This window comes from Augochlora pura, chromosome 7, assembly GCF_028453695.1.
Source record: "Augochlora pura isolate Apur16 chromosome 7, APUR_v2.2.1, whole genome shotgun sequence".
NCBI lineage: Eukaryota > Metazoa > Arthropoda > Insecta > Hymenoptera > Halictidae > Augochlora > Augochlora pura.
The window spans coordinates 26349378-26374531 of record NC_135778.1 but is presented as its reverse complement, the minus strand read 5'-3'; the positions used below and the strand labels follow the sequence as shown (position 1 = coordinate 26374531).

The 25154-nt window shown below is 48.0% G+C and overlaps 2 protein-coding genes across 2 annotated transcripts in view; one reads left to right on the top strand and one right to left on the bottom strand.

Annotated features, from left to right (window-relative positions):
- The window catches only part of Heph (polypyrimidine tract-binding protein 1 heph), a 504094-nt gene that overhangs the window by 432829 nt on the left and 46111 nt on the right, over window positions 1-25154 (bottom strand). The window lies entirely within an intron of this gene.
- On the top strand, window positions 261-6957 carry LOC144473026 (venom carboxylesterase-6). The gene is made up of 9 exons (XM_078186560.1): window positions 261-657; window positions 1782-1919; window positions 2320-2482; window positions 2538-2992; window positions 3067-3235; window positions 3312-3487; window positions 3552-3699; window positions 4035-4176; window positions 4460-6957. Exons 1-9 carry the CDS (start codon window positions 415-417, stop codon window positions 4731-4733), a joined length of 1908 nt encoding a protein of 635 aa, XP_078042686.1. The 5' UTR covers window positions 261-414; the 3' UTR covers window positions 4734-6957.

Below are 25154 nucleotides of genomic sequence, written 5' to 3'. Positions count from 1 at the left end.
GACACTATTTGGAACCGATCCAGTCCAAATGCTCTGCAAGTCTAAGGCCACGATTAGTATACATTTAGTATAGAATACAGAATTAATAATAGTATAGAATTACAGAATTTGAGTTGTTTTTTTGCAGTCTCAGGGTCGAACAATCTTATCTGTTTCCTTTAATGGGCCCACTAGAACCATTGCTCAGTCGAATATGCAAATTCACGTCACCAATATCAGCAACGTAAAAGTAAGAAGGAAAATGTGTCGGGTACGGCGGCAGTTCGGCGACGCAAACTTGGCTAACGCGTCAGATGAATTTTTTTGACGCGCCAGTTGGGATGCATCGCCGGGCGTTGATGTTATGCAATTAGACAGCGCGATCTGGTTGCGCGCAGTTCGCTGGTGCAGTGCGTTCGGACTTTCGCAGCAGGTATGATCGGTAGCTGCTGTACGATGCCCGACAAACAATCCAGGAAGCCCGGCCACGGACTATGGCTGATTATGGCGGTCCTGTATTTGGCGGCGGCCAACGATTTCGGCGCGCAGACGACCAAAGTGCTCACGAAGTTCGGTACGATCCGGGGTCTATGGAGCCGGAGCACGAGGGGCAGGCTGGCCGCGCACTACTTGGGCATCCCCTACGCCGAGCCACCCATCGGGGACCTCAGGTTCCGGGTAACTTTCCGAAACACTGATTCATATTTCAGCATTCCGTCCACACGCGGCGTCCGGGGACGAATTCTGGTGCTCCTTTTTTGCCGAGGGATGGTCACGGTGGTGTCTCTGGCTTGTTGTCCGTCGGATTAACACCCTTATCACTTCCGCTGGGACGCGACCCTTCCTGCAACGTTTCCTTTTGAACGATTTATTTAAACGAACTTAACGTGGTCACCGCGAAATCGAATTTAACTTTTCAGACTAGGACGACTGTTAATCTTTAGGCTGCCGTCACCTTGTCGACAAAATTTGACAAACACAAGGCGTACTTCATTTTAAAGACTGAAATTTTCCCTGTCAAGTGCTATACGTTATATACTCTTTAATCTACCCGTGCTCTAGGAAATTGGCGGGAAAGCTAGAACGGTTACGATTGCCACTATTTTGAGTTCCAGTATTGTTACAAGCTCTACAAAATTTTGTTCGTGGTTTAAGGTAACGTGGATGTTTGCACTTAACCATCAGCTTTGTAACAACGCCAAGAAACCTGGTTTACGATCTTCCGTTGCTATTTTATTGCATTTTAAACGCAAGACTCGACAACGGTGTCAGCGATGTTGAACGATCAACTGGTTTCACGAGATTTAATATTCCTTGATACAATGATTAATGCTGGAGAACGATGAGAAGCGGCTGAATATTAATGGTGTAAAACGTGGATTTCAATCAGAATGCTCGATCGTATGACTAGCAGGCGAGCTTGTGATCGACAGTTTTTTGTAATCCGATAAGAGCCCGACATTTGAGGTCATTTTTATTCGCCCATGATTAATGGTCCCGTGAAGTACGAACTGTTAACAGACGCAGAATTTTACGGCTGCGCAGCCGATCCGATTCCGTCTATCGCCGCGGTCTATTATACATGCATGGAAATAGCACAGTTTATCGTCCGCACAGCCACTGGAATTGTGCCAGACTTAATTCTTGTTTGCTACTTAATCACGTGACCGACCGAAGACAATGCGCGCAATACTGTTGAAAAGAAACGTTCCTCAGATAAAGTACTAGAATCGAAGTGGCGAAGTCGAACGCGGACAATCAGGTGGAAATGTTGCTACAGTAACGAGTGCACGTTTTTCCAGAGTCCAAAACCGTGGAGTCGCAAATGGAACACCACCTTCGACGCCATAAAGGACGGTAACATGTGCGTTCAGCTGTCGGGCGAAAAGAGACCCATAGGCAGCGAGGACTGTTTATACTTAAACATTTTCGTACCCATAGTAAGTATCGATTATAATGCAGCTTGAAATGAGCGTTTCAATACTTTGTAGTTTCTGCATATCGCAACAAACGTTCCCTTTTGTTGGTCCTCGTTATCAATTATTTTCGAACAGCAGCACGATTTTACGACGTTCGCGCGCAGAGTTCTATTCGAGGCGGAAATATTGTGAAAAGAGATACCGGCTAAATTACATGCTAAGGTCAGCATACCGGTGCAATTAAATTGGATTAAAACGGTCACGGTGACGTCGACAGTCCACAATTCCCACGTGTTAACCTACGCGGATTCAGCCTCGAAACTGTCAATTTGAAATAAAAAAAAAAAAAGAAAAAAAAGCAATGACGCTTTTCGTGCGTTCTGTTTGAAGACACACATGAACCAGGTACATATTCTGTTAGCTTTCAGAGAAACAGCGGACAAAGAAGAAGCTTCCTGTCCTCGTGTACGTGCACGGCGGAAAGTATTTGATGGGAAGCAACAACAGCACCGAGCAGTCCCCCGAATACTTGATGGACCAGGACATCGTTCTGGTCACGCTGAATTATCGCCTGAGCATAATGGGTAACTCGTTTCGAAACAATTGCTTCGGCCCAGATTGACTCCGCGCTTTCCCCAGGATTCTTCTCCACGGAGAACAGAGTCGCTCCAGGGAACTACGGGTTGAAGGACATAGTGGTGGCGCTGCGATGGGTGCAGGAGAACATCGAGGTCTTCTACGGCGACCCTAAGTCCGTGACGTTATGGGGTCACAGTGCAGGCGCCGTCTTGACTCACTTGTTGTCGCTCAACAAAAAGACGGAGGGACTGTTCCACAGGATGATTATGATGAGCGGATCCGTGTATACGGCATGGAATCAGCTCCCGCAGTACACGATACGAAACCATTCGCTGAAGTTAGCTAAATGGCTAGGCTGTCTGCCGCTCGGCGCGGATAACAGCACCGAGGAAATCCGAATTGGAGAAGATCTCGATTTTCATCAGTCCGAGGACACTTTCAAACGCGACGAAGAGATAGTAGGCTGCTTGCGGTCCCTTGATCAAAAAGCTATCATCAACACCCTGACGAATTTCGTAAGGCTCTAATATTTTTCAGAAGCTCCTTGCAATATTTACCGGCCCGATCGATAATTACTTTTCAATGACAGATGGTATGGATCGAGATGCCCTGCTGTCCCTTCGAGTATGTCATTGAAGAAGAATCGGAAGACGCCGTGGTAACCGTGCATCCGTTGACCGTTATCAAGAAAAGACAGTTCAGAGACATACCTTCTATAATCGGGATGACCAAGGACGAAGGCCTTGTAAAAACGATATGTAAATGATCGCTTGAAATTCGCACTAATCAAAGGTTCTAGATGACTGAGTAATTTGATTCGAATAAAATCTATAGATGTGACGTATACGGAAAACCTGATAAAGGAGCTGGCGGAGAAGTCCGATGCACAAATGGTGCTCTTGACGGAATATAACTACGTGGTAACCGATATCCACAAATTCAGCAGTGCCGTAAGAAATTATTACTTCCCGACGAACGACACCGGCATAGATCTTCGAAATCTGACCAACGTAGGTGACTTCTATCCCATCCAGAATCGTTCAAATTTTTAATCGCACCGATAATCCTGCGCAGCTTGTAGGCGACTCTTTAGTATTCCACCCGATTACTGCGCTTCTGAAACATCAGTCTACCGTCATGAAATCGAGCACGTTCTTTTATTACTTCGCGTACCAGGGCACGTACAGCGACACCTTCGTAAGCGGGAAGCCGCTACGCTACGGTGAGTAAAATTGATTGCGCACTATTATACTTCGAGATTCGGGCTCGTCCATCACCCCGTTCAATTCGGACGGATTCCACTCGGATAGAATATAATTAATTAAGGCTTAATAGATTGATTTTCGTCCGCCGCGTTCCAATAACGCTACCCGTCGACGTTTTAATTAGTTTTCGAAATTGTGTAAATATTGTCTTCGGTTTGATTGGACCGTCGCCGACGTGTCCCTCGACGTGAAGAAATTCAATTCCTGATAACACGTGGCCGCATCGCTCATCCGTTGCTCATTTTTCATTCCGCTTTAATTCAGTTGTTATTGCCAACGCTGTGTTCCGCAGGTGTCTCGCACGGGGACGACTTGAACTACTTGTTACCGATCCTCACCAAAAAGTACAAGAATTTTGGACTGAATACTACCACGTCAGACGTCACTATAACGAACATTATGACTGAATTTTGGTCCAGCTTCGCAGCAACAGGGTAAAAACGTCTATCCAACGATTGCCTGCCAGCTAGTTGAATTAATTCTATAAACATTCACGAATACAGGAATTTGTCTCACAGCGTCTCTCAGCTTGCAAACGAAAATGACCAACTTGGGAATCGTCGAGATTACAGAATAACCAAGATTATCAAGAATTATAAAAACGAGTTGGAAGGCTCGAATAATCGTGTCTCCTATTCTCGAGTTGCTCGTTATCGTTCCCAAAACCGAGGGGCATCGTGATAGGAATCGCTGTAATAATTGATCGAACAATCGCAGGGTGCCAAAAGCTTGGACGATAACACCTTGGCCGGACTACAAAGTCGCGAAGCAACATCTGCAGATAGGAAACGAATCGAGTACAGACATCACGGTGGGCAAAAATCTGCTGGCAGAGAGAATGGCATTCTGGGACGAGATAACCAAAAATTACACGATCATAGATGAAGGAGAAGATGAAGATACGGAAGATGCGGAACCCTCGATCTCGTCTAGGAGTTACAGTGACCTGTTGATGTTATTATTAACGATGACAGTCGTGTTCGTACAGTAAATATTATCTGATAAGATTTCTACAATAAAGAACTAACGTTCGCAACGACAAGCGACAATACATGCGGGATAGGCACCCTCTGCTTCACACGGGACGGAAAGACGCGCGGATGACGATGAATAATTGACCGCAGTAGGTAGATTATCAACGGCGAAATCTCCCAAAGGGCCCTGTCCCCGGCTCTAATAAGACAGGGCTAATAAACGAAAAGCATAATGGAATCCGCTGGAAATTAAGTTCACCGTGTGGGAGAGTTAACGCGTGCATAAAATATGCAGCCGGCCGGCTTCCAGATGGGCTCCTTCCGCGCTCGGGGAAATTAATCATCCAGTCTGGGCGACCAGTGTTTGTCTTCTTTCCGTTTCCGGCCCGTATCACGCCGCGCAACAGAAAGAAGTTGCCGCGGAGGAATCTCGGTCGGAAGCAATGACTATGCAACGAGGACAAATTGAAGACAAACGCCGCCCCTTTCTTTCGCGAACCCGTTTAAAGAGAAGCGGCCCCTCTTACGCTGATCAAAGAAACCCTGGTGGGTCCCGCACGGAGGTTCAATACTTAAAGACACGTCCTTATTTTCGCAGCCGGATTGCCACCAGGGATAAAGACAGTAACGTTGCGACTTCTCCGACAAACTTACGCGAGATTATTCGGTGCACGGTTAATTAACAATATTGTATATGGGACAATTTGGAAGAATTTACAGCAACCAAGAGTCAACTTAGTTCCAGTTTAGTCTAACGAAGTCAACCTCTAAATGGCTACTGACTAAAGAGGGCTTTAGGAATTTCAAGTCTGACAGACTCTACGTCGTAGTATTTTTTTAAATTAACTTAATTCACCTTAAATCGTCATAATTATATTGGATACAATTGAAGTAGACTGTGTCAGGTACGGTCGGATATAAAACAGAGATTATTATTGAGTAAGTAATCTGCAGACCGCCTTTTTCGGTTAGGAACATCTTAGGTGCGCGCGCCTGTTGCCTTGTACACCTGTGTATGCAGCATATAGACATAAACTGTGCATGCGATCAGCTATTTCTAACACTGGTGATACAACTTCAAGCAAGGTCGCTGCTACTTTTGGTTACTTTCGATTTAACTATGACGGAAATTGGTCCTTGCTTGGGGCATTTTACTTTACAAGAAGTTCTAACTGATTGTTAGACTGTGGAAGTTTATGCGAATGCAGATGTCAGAAGAGTGAACTAAAAAAGTAAAGTACTTCTGCTTATTAGATACGCGTGCATAATTTCTTGACGAATTAGCTTGGATATAGTCTGAATTTGCTGAAATTCGTGAATCGAGAATGAAGTTGCTTGACTTCTGGTAACATAGTATTCGTGGTAAAGAAACAATGTAAACAGTTTGAAATGGAAAGACCGGCGATGGAACATCCAGATGATGTTGCAAGATGCAATTGGAGTAAATTGAAATGCGCTCCAGTTACATCGTGTTGCTGTTCAAAGGTCAGCTTATTGCATTTGAACACATCTTTTTCTGGCAAACAGCATTAACTTTTAACTGAAAATATATAAAAAAAATATTGCAGTTTATTGTCAGTTAAATTACACACGAAATATTCTAATTTATAGCAGTAGTGTGTATAGTACAATACCAACAATGAAACACTTGAAGAGATTGTAAAATGTAAAATGGAATTCATTACTTTAATATTCGAGAAAAGTTTAGAGCTGATAGATTGTATAGTTCATAGAATTTAATACAGTTGCAAACGTGTATAAACATTGTATTTCTATAAAATGTAAAATAGTATAACTTGTTTTTAATGTCAAAATATGCAAAACGTGTGTAACATAAATAGGCATTGTTAGAATAATTTGTGCAGCATTAAATACTTTCTGTATCTACATAGTTGCATATTTACAATTTCCATATTCTTGCATACACTTCGCATATTCACTAGATAAAGTGAATAATCTTGTGGAAGCGCATAAACTTCCACAGTCTGCGTAAATTCTTATCAATTTCGTTAGACTTCTACATGGTTGATTAGATCTTCATAGGCCAGTATAGTTCTGATTGGTTCCGCCAATCAAAATACAAAAAAATGAATCAATTAAAAAAACGCGATGCTTAGTTCATTTTAAAGACTGAAATTTTCCCTTTCGAGTGCTATACGTTATATACTTTTTAATCTACCTGTGCTCTAGGAAACTGGCGGGAAAGCTAGAACGGTTACGATTGCCACTATTTTGTGTTCTAGTATTGTTACAAGCTCAACGAAATTTTGTTCGTGGTTCAAGATAACGTGGATTTGTAGACTTAAGTCTCAGCTTTGTAACGACGGTAAGAACGCTGGTCTGTGATCTTCTGTTACCATTATATTGCATTTCGAACGCAGGACGCGACAACGGCGTCAACAATATTGAACGGAATGCCGATACACTACGGTGAGTAAAATTCACTGCGCACCATTATACCTCGAGATTCGGGCTCGTCCATCACCCTGTTGAATTCGGACGGACTCCACTTGGATAGAATATAATTAACTAAGGCGTAATAGATTAATTTTCATCCGCTGCAATCCGACAACGGCCTCGCCGACGTTTTAATTGCTTTTCGAAATTGTGCAAATATTGTCTTCGGTTTTGATTGGTCTGTCACTCGGCAAAAAGAAATTCAATTTCTGATTATTCGTAGCCGCATCGGTTATCCGTCGATCGTTTTTTTAATCCGCCTTAATTGAGATATTATCAACGTTTCGTTCTCCAGCGATTTCGGATGTCGATGACTTGAATTACCTGCTGTCATATTTGAGCAAACAGTGGAAATATTTTCGGCTGCATAATACCGAAACCGACGTCGCTATAACGAACATTATTGTTTAAGGTGTGCTGTGAAAACCTCCGCATTTAGAGTATGAATATTTTATTAGGGTTCAGGTATACCTGTAAGTATGCTAGACGCCAAAACGTGTACTGTCGCCTAGCTGTCTAGTCCTTCTGTATACACTCCGTATCATGCGCCTATCGAGATACTTACTACTGTGAACAAAAAGTAAGGTAAATTTGTTTATAAATTGTAAATTCTTTATTTATTCTTACAAATCAATTTCATCCCCTTCAAAGTAATCCCCGCCCGATAAAACGCATTTTTGCCAAGACTTTCTCCAGTCCTCGAAACAGTCGGAATAGTCTCTTTCCGGTATAGCCTTCGAGAACTTCTTCGATTCGGTTTTTATCTCCTCAATCGTGTCAAAACGGCGTCCCCGCATTGGTCTTTTGAGTTTACTGAATAGCCAGAAGTCGCACGGAGCCAAATCAGGCGAATACGGTGGTTGCGGAACGATACGAGTCGAGTTTTTGGCAAAAAAGTCGCGAAGAACCAATGCGGTATGACATGGTGCATTATCGTGATGATTTTTGGTTGTTTACAGAAACACGAGTAACTCGGAGATAATTAAACCTTTTGACAAACAGACGCTTGGCAAATGTTATAGACAGTCCTACCAACCTAGGAAAAAAAAATAAAAAAAGAATAAATAAAGAATTTACATTTTATAAACAAATTCACCTTACTTTTTGTTCACAGTGTTATATTTCTTCCACCACACTTTTCTGTCTTTCTTTAACCCCTTGCGCTATCATTCCTTTCATGCTGTAACGATTACCACTTATTCGTACTTAACAATTTTCCTAATAGGACCAGACAATTTCTGTTCCCTGTATTGTTTTTATTTATCTTTGTTTCTATACTTTAATAACAGAAGCATTTATTTTTATTTCGATGTAGAAGAAATGAATAATATTCATATTTAGTAGGTCTTGCATGAGGACTTTATTACGAGTCTGACTTGTTATTATAGTGCAAGGGGTTAAATATAGTTATTTATATCTTTTCCAAATAATCCCTCAACAATTATGATTGAATTGTGGATCAACTTTGCAACCACGGGGTAAAAAGGTCTAGCCAATGATAGCCTATCAGCTAGTTAACTAATTTCTACAACCATCCATGAATACGGGAATTTATCTCACAGTGTCCCTCAGCTTGCAAACGAAAGTGGCCAACTTGGGAATTATCGAGATTGCAAAATATCGATACCAAGATTATCAAAAATTATACAAACTATCCGGAAGACTCGAAAAATCGCATCTTCTCTTCCCTAGTTGTCCATTATCGTTTCCAAACCGAGGGACATCTTGAGAGGAATAGCTGTAATAATTGATTGAATAATAGCAGGATGCCAAAGGTTGGAGAATACCATCTCGACCGGACTACAATGTTGCAAAGAAGCATCTGCTGATAAGAAACATGTCGAGTACAGACACCGCAGTGTGGAGAAATTTGTTGACAGAGACAATGGTCTTCCGAGAAGGGTTGACTAAAAATTACACGAATAAAATCGAAGAAACAAAAGCGCCGAAGTCATCCTCTATTTTGGTTTAGAATTACAGTGAATTATTAATTATAATATTAGCAACGATAATCGTGACGGCAATGTAGAAACAATTCCGCAAGATTTCTACGACACAAGAACTGACAATATTCTTTTTCCTGGCTTTTTTACACATCAACTGCCACTCTCTTTAGAGAGAGAGAGAGAGAGTGAGAGAGAGTGAGAGAGAGTGAGAGAGAGTGAGAGAGAGTGAGAGAGAGTGAGAGAGAATGTGAGAGAGAGAGAGAGAGAGACATTCAGACGCAATGCAGAGACATTCATTCATCGCGTTTCAGACCATTATCGAAGAATAGTCAAAGACACCATTCCCGACTAGACGTCTCGATCGATTTACCGAAATCACTCGCCTGATCCGTACGATTGTCAGCCAAATGTATTGCTCCCGGCACAGTCCCTAATTAATCGTCGGTCCGATAGCCGGCCGACAAAGGCGCGTGCTCCGTTTTCGGAACGCTTCCGCGATATTACGTTTCCGACGAAAAGAAGAACAAACTTATTCCCCGGGCCCCATTGTTTCGCAAGACTTTCCATTCAACGGCTCCATCCTCGCGGAAATAATTAATAACGAGACAAAGGCGGGATCCGCGAGGCGTTGAACGACGCGTCACGTCCGACTGCTGTCGCGAAAGAGGATCCTTCGGCGATATCCCCGGGAGAGGAGACCGTTCGAAAGGCTTCGGGATTTTGGTGTTTTTTCGGTCGTCGACGGACCGTTCGACGGTGGCACGCGACGCGGTTCTTGGATGCATCGGACGAAATTTCTAGTGATGCATGCGTGGCAATTGCTGACGTACCGTGGCTCTCCAAGTTTCAAGCTCGTGGAATGCGGACCGCTAACCGTGGTCCCGCGATAATCAGATATTCCCCGATTCGAGGAACACCGTTCCGAGGACAGGACGACTCGTGTAATTGGCGGGTCACAGGGAAATCGAGTCGCGTTCGCGATAAACACGAGTTATTCGCTTCGATAATCATTTCTGAGGCGGTTGCGTCAGCTGAGCCGGAGACCGGCGCCGACCTAGCCTAGACCCGGTGGCGAGCCCAATTAACGCGTCCGCGGTGCCGGCTTGACAATGACGCCAACGATTAATCGACTTACCTTCCAACGTTTCCGCTTAGAATCACCAGATGGGTTCGGCGGAAGGCGCGTCGCCAGAAAAACTAGGGAGGGAGAGAACGAAGATCAAAGTACGCGCGGCAAAGGGAGACACGGTGTTTTTCAAAGCGAGCCTAAGAGACAAAGAGCGAGACTCGGAAAACAGTATGATAGCCGGGGACCGTGTAAAAACAACGTGGCGGATACTTGAAACGAAACAACGACGGGGGCGCGCGCGGGTTGGGGGGGGGGGGGGGGGGGGGGGAGGAGGAGGATTTTACGGGGAACGCCGCGGTAGCAGCCGGTTGATTGACGATTTGCATAGACAAATAAGTTCAGGTCCTGATGAGCCGCGTCGCCGGTATTTACCTAGCAGTCGAATAATCGTTTTCGGAGCGATTTCGAACTACGTGTTGAAATGTGCAAGTGCAAACACGCCGGACCAAGTGCCTTTCGAATTCATTTACGCTCAATTCGCGCCGAGTGTCGATTTCCAGTGGCGTCGGGCTTTAGACGGTAGACTGGTCACCCCCGGAATTCGCTGTCTACACAAGAGCACTGTAATGGGAAAGTTGCCGACGAGTTTTCAGCCCCGTTTACCTGGAAAATGGCCCGCCGGGAGTCATCCGAACACGTGTCCTCCATTAATTAAATTTACCCCGTCACACGATAAGATTTACAACACACTTACCTCTTGCTTTATGTCATCTGACGTCATCTGAAGCGCGAGCTCCAATAAATTAGAATGAAATTGAACTTACAAAGGTGTCCGAAATGGCTGTAACTCTCGGCTATAGTTCGGATTTCAATGTCGGTCTAATGCAGCGCGAAACGAGTCCCGGTGATAGACTACATTCGGCCAAACTTGCTCATCTTTGGATCTAGGTTAAACGTGGACTTGAAGAGTTACATTCAACAGCACTTGTCTGATTTAATTAGAACACATTGAAAATATAAGAAATGCCTTGGAGATATAGTTCCAGTGTTTTGAAGTTGTCTTCTTTTAGACATTAATACAATGTCCAAAAACAATTCCTTCTTAAACTGTTTTTAACACATCTACTGTGCGAGGTCAGTTTTGGAACGTCTTTAAACGTCTTAACAACGTTCTAAATTGGACGCCCTTTTAACTTTCAAATAAGACGTCTTAGAAACGTTTATTTTAGATCGTAGAACGTTCAGACCTAAAATGGACGTCCAGTGTTTATTGTTGCAAACTCGAATTAGAACCAGATACCTGAATAAAGGATACAAAACTCCAACACAACCAGGCCTTATAGTCAGCTGCTGACTAATTTACCTTTCATATTCCCAATCTTAAATTCAACCGAGATGTAGCCCCTCGATTTAAAAATGCTTTAAGTCCAACCTAAACATAATCCAACCACATATGTACATACTACTTCGTTGTTTTGACACTTAGTTGCAAACTCGACTCATCTCTGAATATAAGGACAAACCGTTAGCCTGAAATAAAGCACAGCCACGTGCTAGCGAGCGATCGCAAACTTCGCATCGCAGCTTGACCAGGCACACAGCGCGGTGGCTAGCCGGCAACGCCAGAAAATATTTATTTCACGACCAACGGTGCTCGCAATCGTCGAGCAGAGCGCCAGGAATGGCAACCACGGCGTGTATGCGAACGCGGAGGCCCACGAATTCCGGACACGTTCACGCGTCTCGGTCACATTGTCGGTCGACTTGCCACGATAATGACTCCCGGTTGCAGCGGCCGGGGCAAAAGTGCAGCCGGGGATCCTCGGCGCGTCTGCATTTGCCCCCTTTCCCGCGGAATGGAAATCGGGCCAGCATCGATTACGATATCGTCGTGTCGCATGACAGAACGACCGCGCGCCGCCCCGCCAGCACAATACGCTAATGCGACATATTGTTCAGCCCCGCAAAAATTGTCCCTCGTTACACGCTCGACAATGGCCGACGCGCTGGACGAACCACCGTCCCGTGAGCATCCATAGACCGTCACCGTGAAAATTATAGGAAGCCATTCGGACCGCGTTGCCGCCGGCCGCCAGTTAAATCCCGTTGCCCGCGAGACGGATGAAAGGTTCGGCATTCAGGCACGTGGAACAGGAGATGGAGGTGCTATCGCGGCTCTAAGACGAGCGCCGTTCGTTTCGCGCGTTGAATATTCAACGAAGCGCCCAATCGCGTACCTGCGGGGAATTTGAAAGAAATTTTATTAATGCCTCCCTCCGCGCGCGGGGGCCGGCGGCCGCCCACATTTTTCTAGCTACCGGAGTATCAATTGTCGACTGTCTAGACCCACGGCGCCGTTATCGTCCGGCATCTCATTCCGCAACAAATATAATGGGAATAATTTATCCGGTGTCTAAAGGATTCCCTTTATCGGGCCGGGCTAATCACACCTGAGCCCCAGGATATTTGCGCAGCAGGATAATCCGCGGGCTGCTCGCGCGGCCATGAAAATTTCATGCGGGCGTAAAGTCGACTCCGCGTGTCATTGCAAAACCTGACAGTGTCGTAACAGTCATGGCACGTCAGCCGCCGTCGTTTAATTCGTAGATTACTGGAATCGCCAATGATATTGCCCTGTCGAAATGCCTGCGGCCGGGCGCGCGTCAACGACGAGCCAGCGCGGTATAGTCATTCGCAATTTTCCTGTAACGGGGCTTAGGCGAGTCCGTCGAGCACCTACCGACGCGTAGATCGCGTTCGCTATAAACAGCAGCTTATTATTCAAGTCGCTTTTATCGCTTCTCTTGTCATTGCAGGACAATCGCAGCCGCGCGGTGCGTCATCGTCACCGGGCGCGCCGGATAAATCAGCGTTCCTGAAATATTCATTCGAAAAAGATGTGCAACTTTATAAAGTAGGCTGGACATAAATTTTAGAGGCAGCCGATCGATTGCGCGGCGGCTGCTCTAACAACATAGTGGCTCGACCTTTCCTCGGTGTTGCACCCGTGCCCGGCGTGCCACAGAATCCTCGATCAATACTTCGAAAGGGGACACTATTTAAAAATACTCGGCGAACGCTATCACGCGATCCGTCTGTCCCGAGCGCGGCATCGATCATCGATCCGTAAAACTCGATTAATCGGATCAAGTCGCAGACACGACGCCGTCTTAAGTCTAGCACGCACACGGGAGTCGCAGGGATTATGTCATTACCGTGTAACCCGCTGCGTCCCCCGACGAACAAGCTGCTAGCCGACGCAGAGGCGGTGTCCGGCTATGAGAAAATGAATATTTGAAAATCCGTAGGAATAGGCCGAGCCTAAATGTCCTCGTTCAAGTCCCCTGCAAGGATTCGGTTTAATTCTGTCGTCGTAGAGTAGCCATTTTTAGATTAGCCTTTATCTCAGAGCAGCGCGTTTGTTTCTCCCATCGGCGAATACAGAAAACCATGTTCATACATAGGGGGGAAAGACGAATTCTCGACGAGCGAAATTCAGCGCCAGTTCGGGATCGGCACTCCCTTAACATTTCACAGGAGTTAACTTACGAATTCACGGGCCCGAGGTTAGGTTCGATTATTCATGCGATAGCGAACGGTGCTCGAAATGAAAGCCGCGGCTCCGCGGCCCCGGTCGGATTGTGTAAAACGCCATAAAGGGTGAACGAAAAGGGACGGGCGCAAGTGGCGAATAAATAAAAAAACACGCGGAAACAACAGCTCCACCACTGTAAAATTTGCATGTCGCGAATCGAACGGGATCCGGCGGAGCCCCCTGTGGCGTCCCGTCGCCCCGGACCTTCGTCCCTTTGACCGGCCCCTCTCTCGCGGCGCAGCCCTTTCCGCGTTTTTACGATCGGACGCACGTGTGTTTCGCGCGCGCGTTCGCGACCTTTACGTGCGCGAGCCTCGACAGAGCTCGGCCCTCTGCCCCGCGTGTGTGGTCGTGGCTGTCGGCCGGACCTGCTGCGACCAACAGAAAAAATAATTAATTTAAAACGAAAAAGTAACGCGCGCCCATCGAGATTGCCTTTTAGTTCTCGTTACCCGCAGCGTTTCAACAAAGTCAGCGCGCCCCCGGTGTTCCAGCGAGCCCTCCAGCTCGAATTTCGCCGTGGCTCTCACCTGAAACGGAACGATCGGGGCGGGTTCTCCGCGGTGTCGCAAAACGGATCGGTAACTTGTGCTACCGTAATCGGTATAATAACCATTTGTCACTGTCACGAACAATAATATGGGCGGCTGGAGGAATGTAACGCAAAATGCTGGCCTCGAGCTTTCATCATTCAACCGTCTTGCCTGCCTCCGCCAGCGGATCTCAACCCGGCAGCGGTCTGAACGCCTGTCAACTCTGTCAGCCCAAGCGACTGCCTGTTGCTGCCGCCTGCAGCCTTCCTACGGCTGACTCAGGTCGACCTAACCTGATCAAACCTCACCAATTTCTGCGTGTCTCCATGTCTCCAGGTCATTCCGAACCAAAAAGTCCAACAGACCGTGCGTCTGGCGTCTTTCGCTATCAAGATAGTCCTTAAGCTGGAACTAAGCTGTCCTGTCCTGCAGCGAATCTTTCAGATGATGGTTCCCTGCATGTCTCCAGGTCATTGTGAACCAAAAAGTCCTTTACACTTTGCGTCTGTCGTGTTCCGTTAACGAAATAGACGTTGTGGCTAGGATCAAAATGCCCTGTCTTATTCCGAATCTTTTGAATAATGGTTCTCCGCGTGCTCCCAGGTTATTCCGAATGAAAAAGGTTCCGCATGTTATACGTTCATCTCTTCTCGTTTCTAGAGCAGACGTCGCGGCTTCAAGAATCAGGACAAAACGACGATACCTTGAAAAAGTCGTACAGTTTCCGTTTGGCCAACATTTTCCCGGCCGTATAAGAACGGGTTGAGAGACGCTGCGGTGCGTAATACGGAACTGTCTCGGACGAGTATACATACTGCAGGGCACGTCATGATAGTGACAGGAGCTGGGGGCTTGCTTACGTATCAGAAACGAGGGAAAAAGTCGGATGCAGAAGAAGGCGAAACGGCGAATGATGAGGAAAAATGGTTGCACGCACTGTTCTCCCCCGTATTCAGGCTAGAATCACATGTCATTTAGTATTCGCCGGGCTGAAAGGAAAATTGGAATCCCTGCGCGAACACCTGTCCGGCTATCGGCGTCCAAATAGCAATTCTCCGCGGCCGCGCGCGCGAAAACCGCGGAAAAATTTCTGATTAATGCCGTCGGTAAATTGGAAGGAAACTTTCGTTCGCTGCAGCGCGGTTCGATAAGCCCGGGAAATATTTAAAGTGCCGAACGATAATTCGTTACCAGTCACCTGCTGGCCGACGCATCGGCGATGGCGATCGCGGAACCCATTCATTGTGGTAAATTACGAAAGCAAAGCCACGCTCTCCCTCAGACGACAAATTCGAATCCCATGGATTTAATCGGCCAGCTAAAGGATTATGGGCTGTATTCATAGACGACGGTGTCGGTGCCGAGCTAGGTGGTTCGCGCGGTTCCGACGAAAATCGAACGTTTCCAGGGGAAGTGACTCGGCCAGGGGTTCGATGAGGCATGCCCGGTCCGTTGGTCTCTCTGTCCCGGCGCGCCGCAGCAACGACAACACTCGCGTTTACGACGGGGAAAAAAGCGCCACGGCAAATCCCCGGGCGCTTCAATATCCAAGAATTAAACCGGATCCGCCGTTGAAAGCCTTCGAGAGGAATCGAGTCGACGTCGCGCGCCTCTGAACAGTCCGCTGGAGTTTTTAATTAAAAAAAAGGAGAAACAAACGCCGCCGGAAATGATCCGGGGCATAGTAATCTGAAAGGGCATGGTTGCGCCCATAAACGACTTCAATTACAACTTAAAAGAGTTAACAAACCCGGAGGCCGAGCGACGCTGAAGACGTTCAAAGAGGATGGATGCTTGCCAGTGAACAGAACCGGGTCTCTCTCCTGCTTCCGCCGTCCCCCTCCCTCACCCCCCCGCGCGTTCCTCTCCCACCCTTGAAAAGTCCATAAATTAAAATCCCGACCAAGCTATTCCCGTTTTACTTGCGACCGAATACGTCTTAGCTCCTAAATCGCCGCAGCGCCGCCTCGTCCCGCCGATCCGCGACGGCACGAAAGACTTACGCGGTCCCGGAAAATCTCGCCGCTTCTTAAAAATGCGCTCGTTGAATTTGTTGGGCATATTCAGACTGCGAAATGTTTCATAAGAAAACCTCTTTCGGCTGCAAAACGTATCTAGCAATCTACGCCGGGGGACGGGGGCGAGCCGTGTATTTCGCGTTTGAGGGATTACAGAGCCAGAAATATGATGTATTTTCTGGGCGGCGCACGGCCCTCCCCCCCCCCCCCCCTTCCCTCCCCTCCCCTGTGTTCCGTACGTCGTTTTACGACGCCGCCATGATCTTCGCGAACCGCCATTTCCGCGTCCCGCTCGCCCTTAACTTTTACGACTGTTGCGGTCCGCGGAGCCTCCGTGAACAATGACTCGAATATGGACCCGAAGACACCGCATGAAATATGGCACCGGGAATGTGATGCGCCGCCACCCGGCGTAATGATAAATTCGCTCGTTACGCTGACTTTTCGGCCGTGACTCGAATCCCCGGGTACTTCGACGGTGCTCCACGCTACGTGATGGCTTCGCGAGATGCTCGGATCTGCAACGATTTACGTCGCGTTTGCCGCAGGAACATCAATAAACGTGAGGTAATTCGGAAAGGATTACCCGGTGTCCTGAAACGATCCAACCTGAATCTAACAGGTGATCGTTCCCTGCGAGTCTCCAGGTTATACCGAACAAAAAAAGTCCCACACGATACGATGCTACCTGGCTCCGTTATCGAGATAGACGCTGCGGCCTCAGAAATGAAGTCTCACTCAACCGACGTTACACACGAGTGGTTCGCCGGTGTAATTGGCGAACTTCCAAGTCGAGGATGGTGAATTAACTAGCAGTCGGTCACGCTAAGTCGGTGGGATGATGGTGTAAGCGAGGAGCGGAGTCAATGAAACGAACTACAGGCCTTTCTTTCAGTCAGACGTGATTAACATCTTTACTGGCAGGGCTCGTTAATGCAAACTTGTTTTGGCGGGCCGGGGCGCGCGGCGTCTCCAACGGCGGAACACAAAACACGTGGCAGCCGGATTTATCGCAAAGGACAAAATTCTTGACGCACTGCAAAACAGAGTTCCAAAGGATTACGGCCGCGATAACGACGACAACGAAGCCAATGGAATAACGAGGCGAACAGGCGCGCCTCTGTACACATCGATGGAATAACTGAACAGCGCGGGGGTTGCCGTAGAAGGCCCGGGGAACTTTCTTCATTATTCGAACAATTAGCGGCGCCCGTATTTCTTGTCGCGTGTAAGGGGAGATGCCGGAACGATCGCGGAGAGGCGCGCCTTCAATCGTTCTTGCCTCTCTCTCTCTCTCTCCCCGGGGACGGCGGAGCTTTTCGAAAGTTAAACGACAGAGCCGGCTCGAATTGGACCCGGGCCAAACGCCTTGTCCCCTACAAAGTGGAACCACATTGTCGTTCGCAAGTTTTCAACCACCTTCCGGTTAACTAGAAACTTAATCCCTCATGCCGCAGAAGGCCGGCGTCTTTTTCACGCTCGGCGACCGTCCCGCGGAACGAGCAACTTCCGCTTTGACGCCGATCGCGTGCCATCCCGATTTCGACTCGTTTAATTTGCGGTCGCTGGCCGTCGCCGCCGCCGCCGAGACGATTGTCACAGAGACGCGCGAGTTTCTAATTAGTTCGCGAAACGTTCGAAAAGGTATTCCGCCTTTGACACGGTACCGGATGTGTTGTCGCGAGCGAACGAAAGAAAAAGGCCGCCGCACCAGGCGGCAGCGACCATGTTTCCACAGAGAAATTTCTGATACGCGGCAGCGAACGCGGAACCGTTTGATGTCGCCGTGAAACACGTTCTGACGTTGAACGGCTTCTAATCGGATGGGCAAGTCGTTCCCCGGGCGAAAACATGCTCTCTCTCCCTCTCTCTCTCTCTCTCTCTCCGCCTGTAGCCCGATCCGCGGAAGCAAAACAAAATCAGGGAACTGCGGGACAGGAGAGCTTATAGACCGTCCTCATTAAGTATACCACATGACCGACCAGAACTAACTCGATCGAAAAAAACAGTCGGCAAACCCGTGGCCACGCGTACCTCGAGTTACGAGCGAACGCGCCAGAAAATTCGGTGCCGCAGCGACCCGCAGTACATTCTGCCGGGGACTTTCCCCTGCAGAGATCTAGCCAGGGATCCCAGCGACGATAGGGTATCATCGTGCCCTCGCTCCGATAGACCATCGCAAAGAAGTGGTATCGGTGTGAAAGCTGTTTATCGACCGCCGGGCCAAAGATTCGACGGAAAAGGAGCCGACCGGGGGACTGTGCCAACCGATGGCCTCGGAACCTGCGGTATTATACCACTTTCTTGGCAGTTCGGGCTGCGGTCGTGCCTGTCGATTCCACGCAGCAAAAAGCTACACACGGGTACCGCACCTTCGCTGCGGATTCCGACTCATCCCTCGCTTTGTCTCTCTGCCGGCCACCGCAAACTAACTCGCCGGGTCCACAGTGTTTCCGCAGTGTCCTCCCACGCGTCAGCAACCCGCACGCAAAGGACCGGTTGCTCCGAAGAAACGTAACCGTCTCTGGCCATCGTAAGAAGTAGCTACGCTGATTACCCTGTCTTGTCTCAACATCAGTGCCGTCGTTCTCGTCCTCGCGTATCCATCGTCAGAGAAACCCGCCCTTAACGTAGCCCGTAGTCCAGCCTTTGTTAAGACCACTTCAAGAACCGCCGAGATCATCGTCACAGGCTCCGTGCGCGCATCGATCTCCCGAGCGGAGTACAGCGACGCCGAACAGTCCCGTTTATTAATTAGGCGATGTCCAAACACGGGGCTCGTGCCAGAAGTGGCCCGTGTCGCGGCAACGAGGTAAGGGTGTGTCCACAGCGATGCGTGGAACGGGGTAAAATCACAAATGCAACACGTCCGGTCAATTAGCTGATTAGAGGTCGAGGAGGGGTGGTATCGGGCGAAGACTGGTATCGTTCTTCCTTCAGGGCTGCGTACATGCTCCGGGGTTGTTGCGATCAGTTTGCGGAGGGGGCAGCCGTGCCGCGGATGTTGACCGAGTATAACGCCGAGTAGAATTCCGATGGGCGAATGCATAATTATGGTAACATGTTTGAACTCTTAAACAACGGAGAGGAATAATGTAAAGTTGATGATACGGATCGGTGGCTGTTGACCGTTATTAGTTAGAAATACTAGGGGCGGTTCTGTTCAACGGCGAGCCATGAATAATGGATGATCCGCAGCGATTTTGGGCCGGCGTGATTAACATTTATTTTTCAAGCGGGCCACGTCATAAGCTTCTTAAACGCCGCGCGATATTATAATTAACGCAACAACGGCCCCCGGTTTATTCGAGCATTTGCTGATCGATTATTTACGGACTCTGTGCAGCGGCGGAATATAATGAATTTCTAGTCGGCCGCGGCGGGAAAAATAGCCGGTGTCAAAACAACGGTCTATTTGGGTCGGCCGGCGCGATACGAATGGCCGGCAGGCAGGCTCGTTCGCGGATATTCAACGCGGCCGACGCGCCGCGCGAGAGGAGCGAAAAGTTCCGCGGAAAATTCTCACCTGAGCCCTGTCGGCGAGACAGGGAAATGATAAGTGGGTGGCAGTCGGAAAACTCCATGGGCGTAAATAATACGAGGAAGTCGTGAAAAAGGACATCGCGCGCGGCCACAATCACGGGGAGTGGCCGAGTTTCTCCGAGTTCCCCATAATCTTCCGGCACGGTTCGGCTCTCGTGTCTTTTATGGTCGCGTCGCGCGACCGGCGTGGAGCGGGGGCGGGGCGGGGCGGGCGAAAAAATTCACTACGCCGCTCCTTGACGCGGTACACTTACGGGAAATGAAAAGTTTCAGGACCGTCGACGCGACGGTATATTGCCTTTCATAAAGCACCATGTAATTCACCTGCTACAAGGTAAACACGTGTGACGCGTGCCTTCCCCACCGTTCCAGGGTGGAAGATGCAAATGGGGACAAGGATGGCTACCGTAAGACTACAACGGAGGCAGTTACCTCGCGCCATTTATTATAATTATTTCGATGCGTTGGAAGCGGCTACGTGTAACCTGACGTGTCCCTCTTTAAAAGTTTGGCAGGCTATAGATCTTATTTGTTACAAGAGAATAAGATATAAAAAAAGGGTGGCCCCCAACATGTGGGAGATACTATGGGATGTCTAAACGAGCGTAGGTAAATGATGGGTGGTCAGTAGCAGCTTACTTAAGATGTGAGCAGAATTTAATACATTAGAAAGGGCGTGGACTGTATTGGTGGGCTTTCGTAGAAAGTTTGGAGGGGGTATGGACACTCCCAAACATATAAAATAGGGCGTACTCTGTCCCAATGGGAGTAAAACAAAAGCTGACTGTCGTTGACGTTTCAACACATTGTTGACCGACAATTTTACGCTGAATCTATATCATGTCACCGGCTATTATTAGTTTGGGAATGCAAACACGAGTTGACTCGTGACTTATCGAAAGACGTCATATGACGTCCACGGTCAACAATGTGTTAATAAAACTACAGACTGTCTCTAACCAATTGGAAAAATGGGAGTCTGTCTTGCTGTTGTAAACAATACAGTGAAAATTACAATACTAAATATGAACAATCGCAGACAGTTCAATAAAGGCACGGGACTGTGCCCAGTGTACTGCACAGGGCGTGGCATGACATATCGACTTGTTAAAAACAATATCGTTTGCTAAGAACGCGCTCGAGCGGGGGTGATGCACCTCGTTGGGCCCAAGCTCCGTCGAATCGGGCCCAAACAAATTGCAACCGGCCTTGCCTTTTCCACGAAGCAGCAGAACGTCGGACGGGTTGAATGCATTAAAGCCAGCAGCCGAGTTCGCGGCGGCGTTTTGTTGCTGACGGACCTTTGCATAAAGTGAGACGGAGGTCGGCCGTAGGATGGGAGGGGCGAGGGTAGCCGTCCGCGGAATTACTTGTGAAACTTTAATCGCTTCCTCCTTGCGCGTACGTGCCTCCACGGCGATCAATGCATTACGAATGACATGAAGGATTTTCGAGTAATACCGGAACTCTGGATTCCCGGCGAAAACGTGAGCCGGCCGGGGGCCAACGCGGAAGGGCGCGACCGGAAGAGGTCAGGGGTCGGGGCATTACGTATTTAACGAGTGGCTGGGAACGCGGCTCGGCTTTGTCGGGATCTGAGCACCGCGAGTATTAGTAGGGTGGACAAAGCGCAACAAAACGCGGCGTAAATTTAACGTGGACCGGCTTGAATTTCGCATCGACCCTGCGCCCGGTCGTGGACCGGCCGGCCGCCCCGCCGAACTCCGAATTCGACGGCTTCCGTTGCAGACCTAATTACGCGACTCATTAATAATGCAGCCACTTCAAACGGGGCCGCTTTCCGGGCCGGCTTGATTATTATTAGCGCGCAACGATGAGCGTCGTTACAATGCTCGTCGAAATTCCACCTTACACTCTCCCGACGTTTCGCGCACCCCCTACAAATAATAAATACACGCTCCTCTCGCGCCGACCACTCTTCGAGGGTCTCCCCCCGCCGTTGTCGGTCGTCCTAGAAACTACGGTGCCACGGACGGGACGAAGACACCCGGGTCGGAATATTTAGGGAAATGCTGTCGAAACGTTAATCTAAGGAACGCGCGTTTGCATTAAGATTCGTAATAGGGTGAACAACAACTGGTGCCGTCGATGACGGATTAATTATTCTGTCTTAGATGACGTCGAGCACAGTGGACAATCATAGTGGGACCGGCAACGGTATCGATTCGCTGATTCAGTGATGAGGTCCTCGGGCACTAATTCGTTACTGTTAACCATCCCGACCGCCATAATTGATTAACGTACCCTTCGCCGTTTCCGAGCGTCCGACGAAATCCCGTTTATTAGCAGTTAATTTTAAAGATTCGCTCGACTCCCCGTTTTAATTTGCGACGAGCCCTCGACCTCGACTTTCACCCCACAGACCACCTCTCTCTCTCTCTCTCTCTCTCTCTCTCTCTCTCTCTCAGCCTCTAGCTTCGAGTCTAGAGAAACCCCTCGATCTTTAACCTGAAAGAACGCTTTCAGGAGACGGAAACTGAGCCGTCTGGGACTCGCACTTAATCCTGACCATAAGAATATTACCCGCGGACCGTGTTTCCCCAGGATCGGCCATTGTTTATAAAATAAGTGCTCCCGGAGTGGGGGTTAGAATGGCTGGCACCGGGTCCGGAGGACGCTTGAACGTCCTGCGAGAGCGAATCAAACGGAAATTATTAGCGAAATATCCAGCCGTACTCGGCAACCGGAGAGAAGCCTCTGAGATAGCCGAGACGGGAGTAATTCAGCCCTCGGATACAATGTTACATCCCCGAATTATATTGCGATCCGGAGAGGCGGACGACAATCTGGACGCAATACTAACGCACTTTGCGATTCCCTTTGTGACTTAGCGCTGGCAGCGCGGCGCGTTGATTGTTCATACTTGCAGATGCGCCGTGCGCACAATATCGGATTTGCTTTGCAGACGATTCCGGTTGACAGTTTGATTGCGAGCATCTGACTGGATCCGGGACGACTTACCCGGAACGAAACAATCGCGGCATCAAAGAACCGGATTGGATTGCTCGGACATGCCCAAATTTTTACCGGACCATCGAAAGTCCAGCGAAGGGCGCACAGGGACTGCGAACGTCTTTAAAACCCTTTCACCATGATTTCTTTCAGAACTGCCTTCATTACTGCTTCTTCGTTCTTAACCCTTTGCACTCGAAGCCATTTCAACTGGAAATCTGAAGTAATTTCTCCGGTTTTCCATTTTATATAACAAAGTCCATTTTATGCATATGTAATTCATTCTTGTCATTCGTATCGTCAGAACATAATCCTTAATAATTTTTAAAACGCAAACTTTCTTAGTATAGAGATTATTTCGCAACGTGATGGAACATTTTTTATGGTGCCTCACAGTCACCGCTCGAGTGCAAAGAGTTAATAACTTCCTCGAGAGGATTTTTGTTTCCCGATTGTCTTGTTTGATATGTATATTTATTAACCCTTTGCACTCGAAGCCATTTAAACTGTAAATTTAAAATAATTTCCTAGGCTTATAGTATTCCCATTTTATATTCTGAAGCGCATTTTATGCATACGTACTTGATTCTTGTGATTCATACTAACAATTACACTCATAACAATTTTTTAAATCCAAACTTTATTAGTACAAATATTATTTTAGATCGTGATACAGAGCCACCACTCGAGTGCAAAGGGTTAAATTACGTACGAAATTTTCGATACCAATGTCTGACTCATTATAACGCGTTAACCAGAATTTTGTCCAATGTCCACGGAATTAATGGAACAGTTGAACCTATCGATGAACCTCTGATTCGCTTACGAAGCGTTAGATTTAGTTATTTATAAACATATTTCTAAATATATTTGCGAATTTATTGTACTTTGAATTCCTTTAAATTGCATTAAGCAATGTTGTAATTTCACTTGGGTGCTAAAAAAACGTACGGAATTATGTCGGCAAATTTTTTCGGCGACGCAGTGGATCGTTGGAAGGACGGCATTAGAAGGGTCGATTAGGCGTTGTCGTCGGAACCGGTCAATAATTTCATTGGACGGGAATTATGTAAAAGCGCGGGACCGTTCGAACAATGTTGTATTATGGAGGGACTCTTTTATGCGGGGAGGAAAGGGAGAGCGCGTCTGGTAAGCCGTCGATATCGTTAATCGAAGACGGGAATTTCTGACAAAGGATGAATAGCCCGAGCCGGGAATACAAAAGATGGATAAGTAAATAGCTCCGGATTTACGTAACTCCCGTCCGCCGTGCCGCGCCACGCCGCGCCGTCGCGTCGCCGGCTTTTTCTTTTGCCCCCGGTAAGTAGAAGTTCATCGTGGGCGTTGTTAACGTTTGCTCGGGGCCTTTGATTACGGGTGAAAACTGATACCGTATTTCCGAATCTACGATTCCCCGTGAATGGATAATTGCTCGGGCAACAATGCGGGGATTCGTGTAAAATCGAACAATGGGCGAAATCGTTGGAAATGTTCGGGCCCGTTATTAACGTGCTGCATGATAAAACAATCCCTCCCGGCGGTCTTCCGCGATTCTACGGGCTCTCGGGCCGTCTTCCTTCCCTCCCCCGTCCAACATTGGAATTATCGCGTTTCCTCTGCCCCCCCCCCCCCCCCCCCCGTCATCGCCAACCCCTCGAAAATAAAAAACCGCGCCTTTTCGCGGAGCGCAACGCATCGGCGAATTTGCGGTGGTGGACAAAAAAAAAACCGCGGAAAACGCGAGAGCATGGTCTGTGTAAATACGGCTTCGATTTTTTTTTATCGGTATCAAACGGGGTCATCGCGACCCATGTACAAATTGCGCTGTTTGCCGAACCCGCGCGACATCAAAGAGGGGAGCGGTTTTAATCAAAATTTGACATTTCGCCGGGATACGGAAGTTTTAATGGCGGCGTTGGACCGGCCGCCGACAGAGCGATGGACTTTAATATGATTCGCGTGGTCAACACACGGCGCGCTGCTGAAAAATCCGTAATTTCATCGGCTTTATTTATTCTGGTTAAACCATTAAAAGTAGATCCCGCGTGTCCGGCCGAATTGTGAAGCTGCTCAATTTCGTGCCGCTGTCCGCCGCCGGTGACGTAAATTACCAGAACCCGTCGGCAACAAATATGGCCGACACGCAGCCCCGGCCGAAGCGGGCAAATGAGGAAGTTAAAAGGTAGCACGATTAGCGGCCATGATCCCGAAACCAGGTCGGTTCTGCATTGAGGAGCGAGCATTCGGAAATAAACTGGCTGCTGTTATGGTAAAGCGATGTGTTGTATAAGCCCCAAGGGTTGA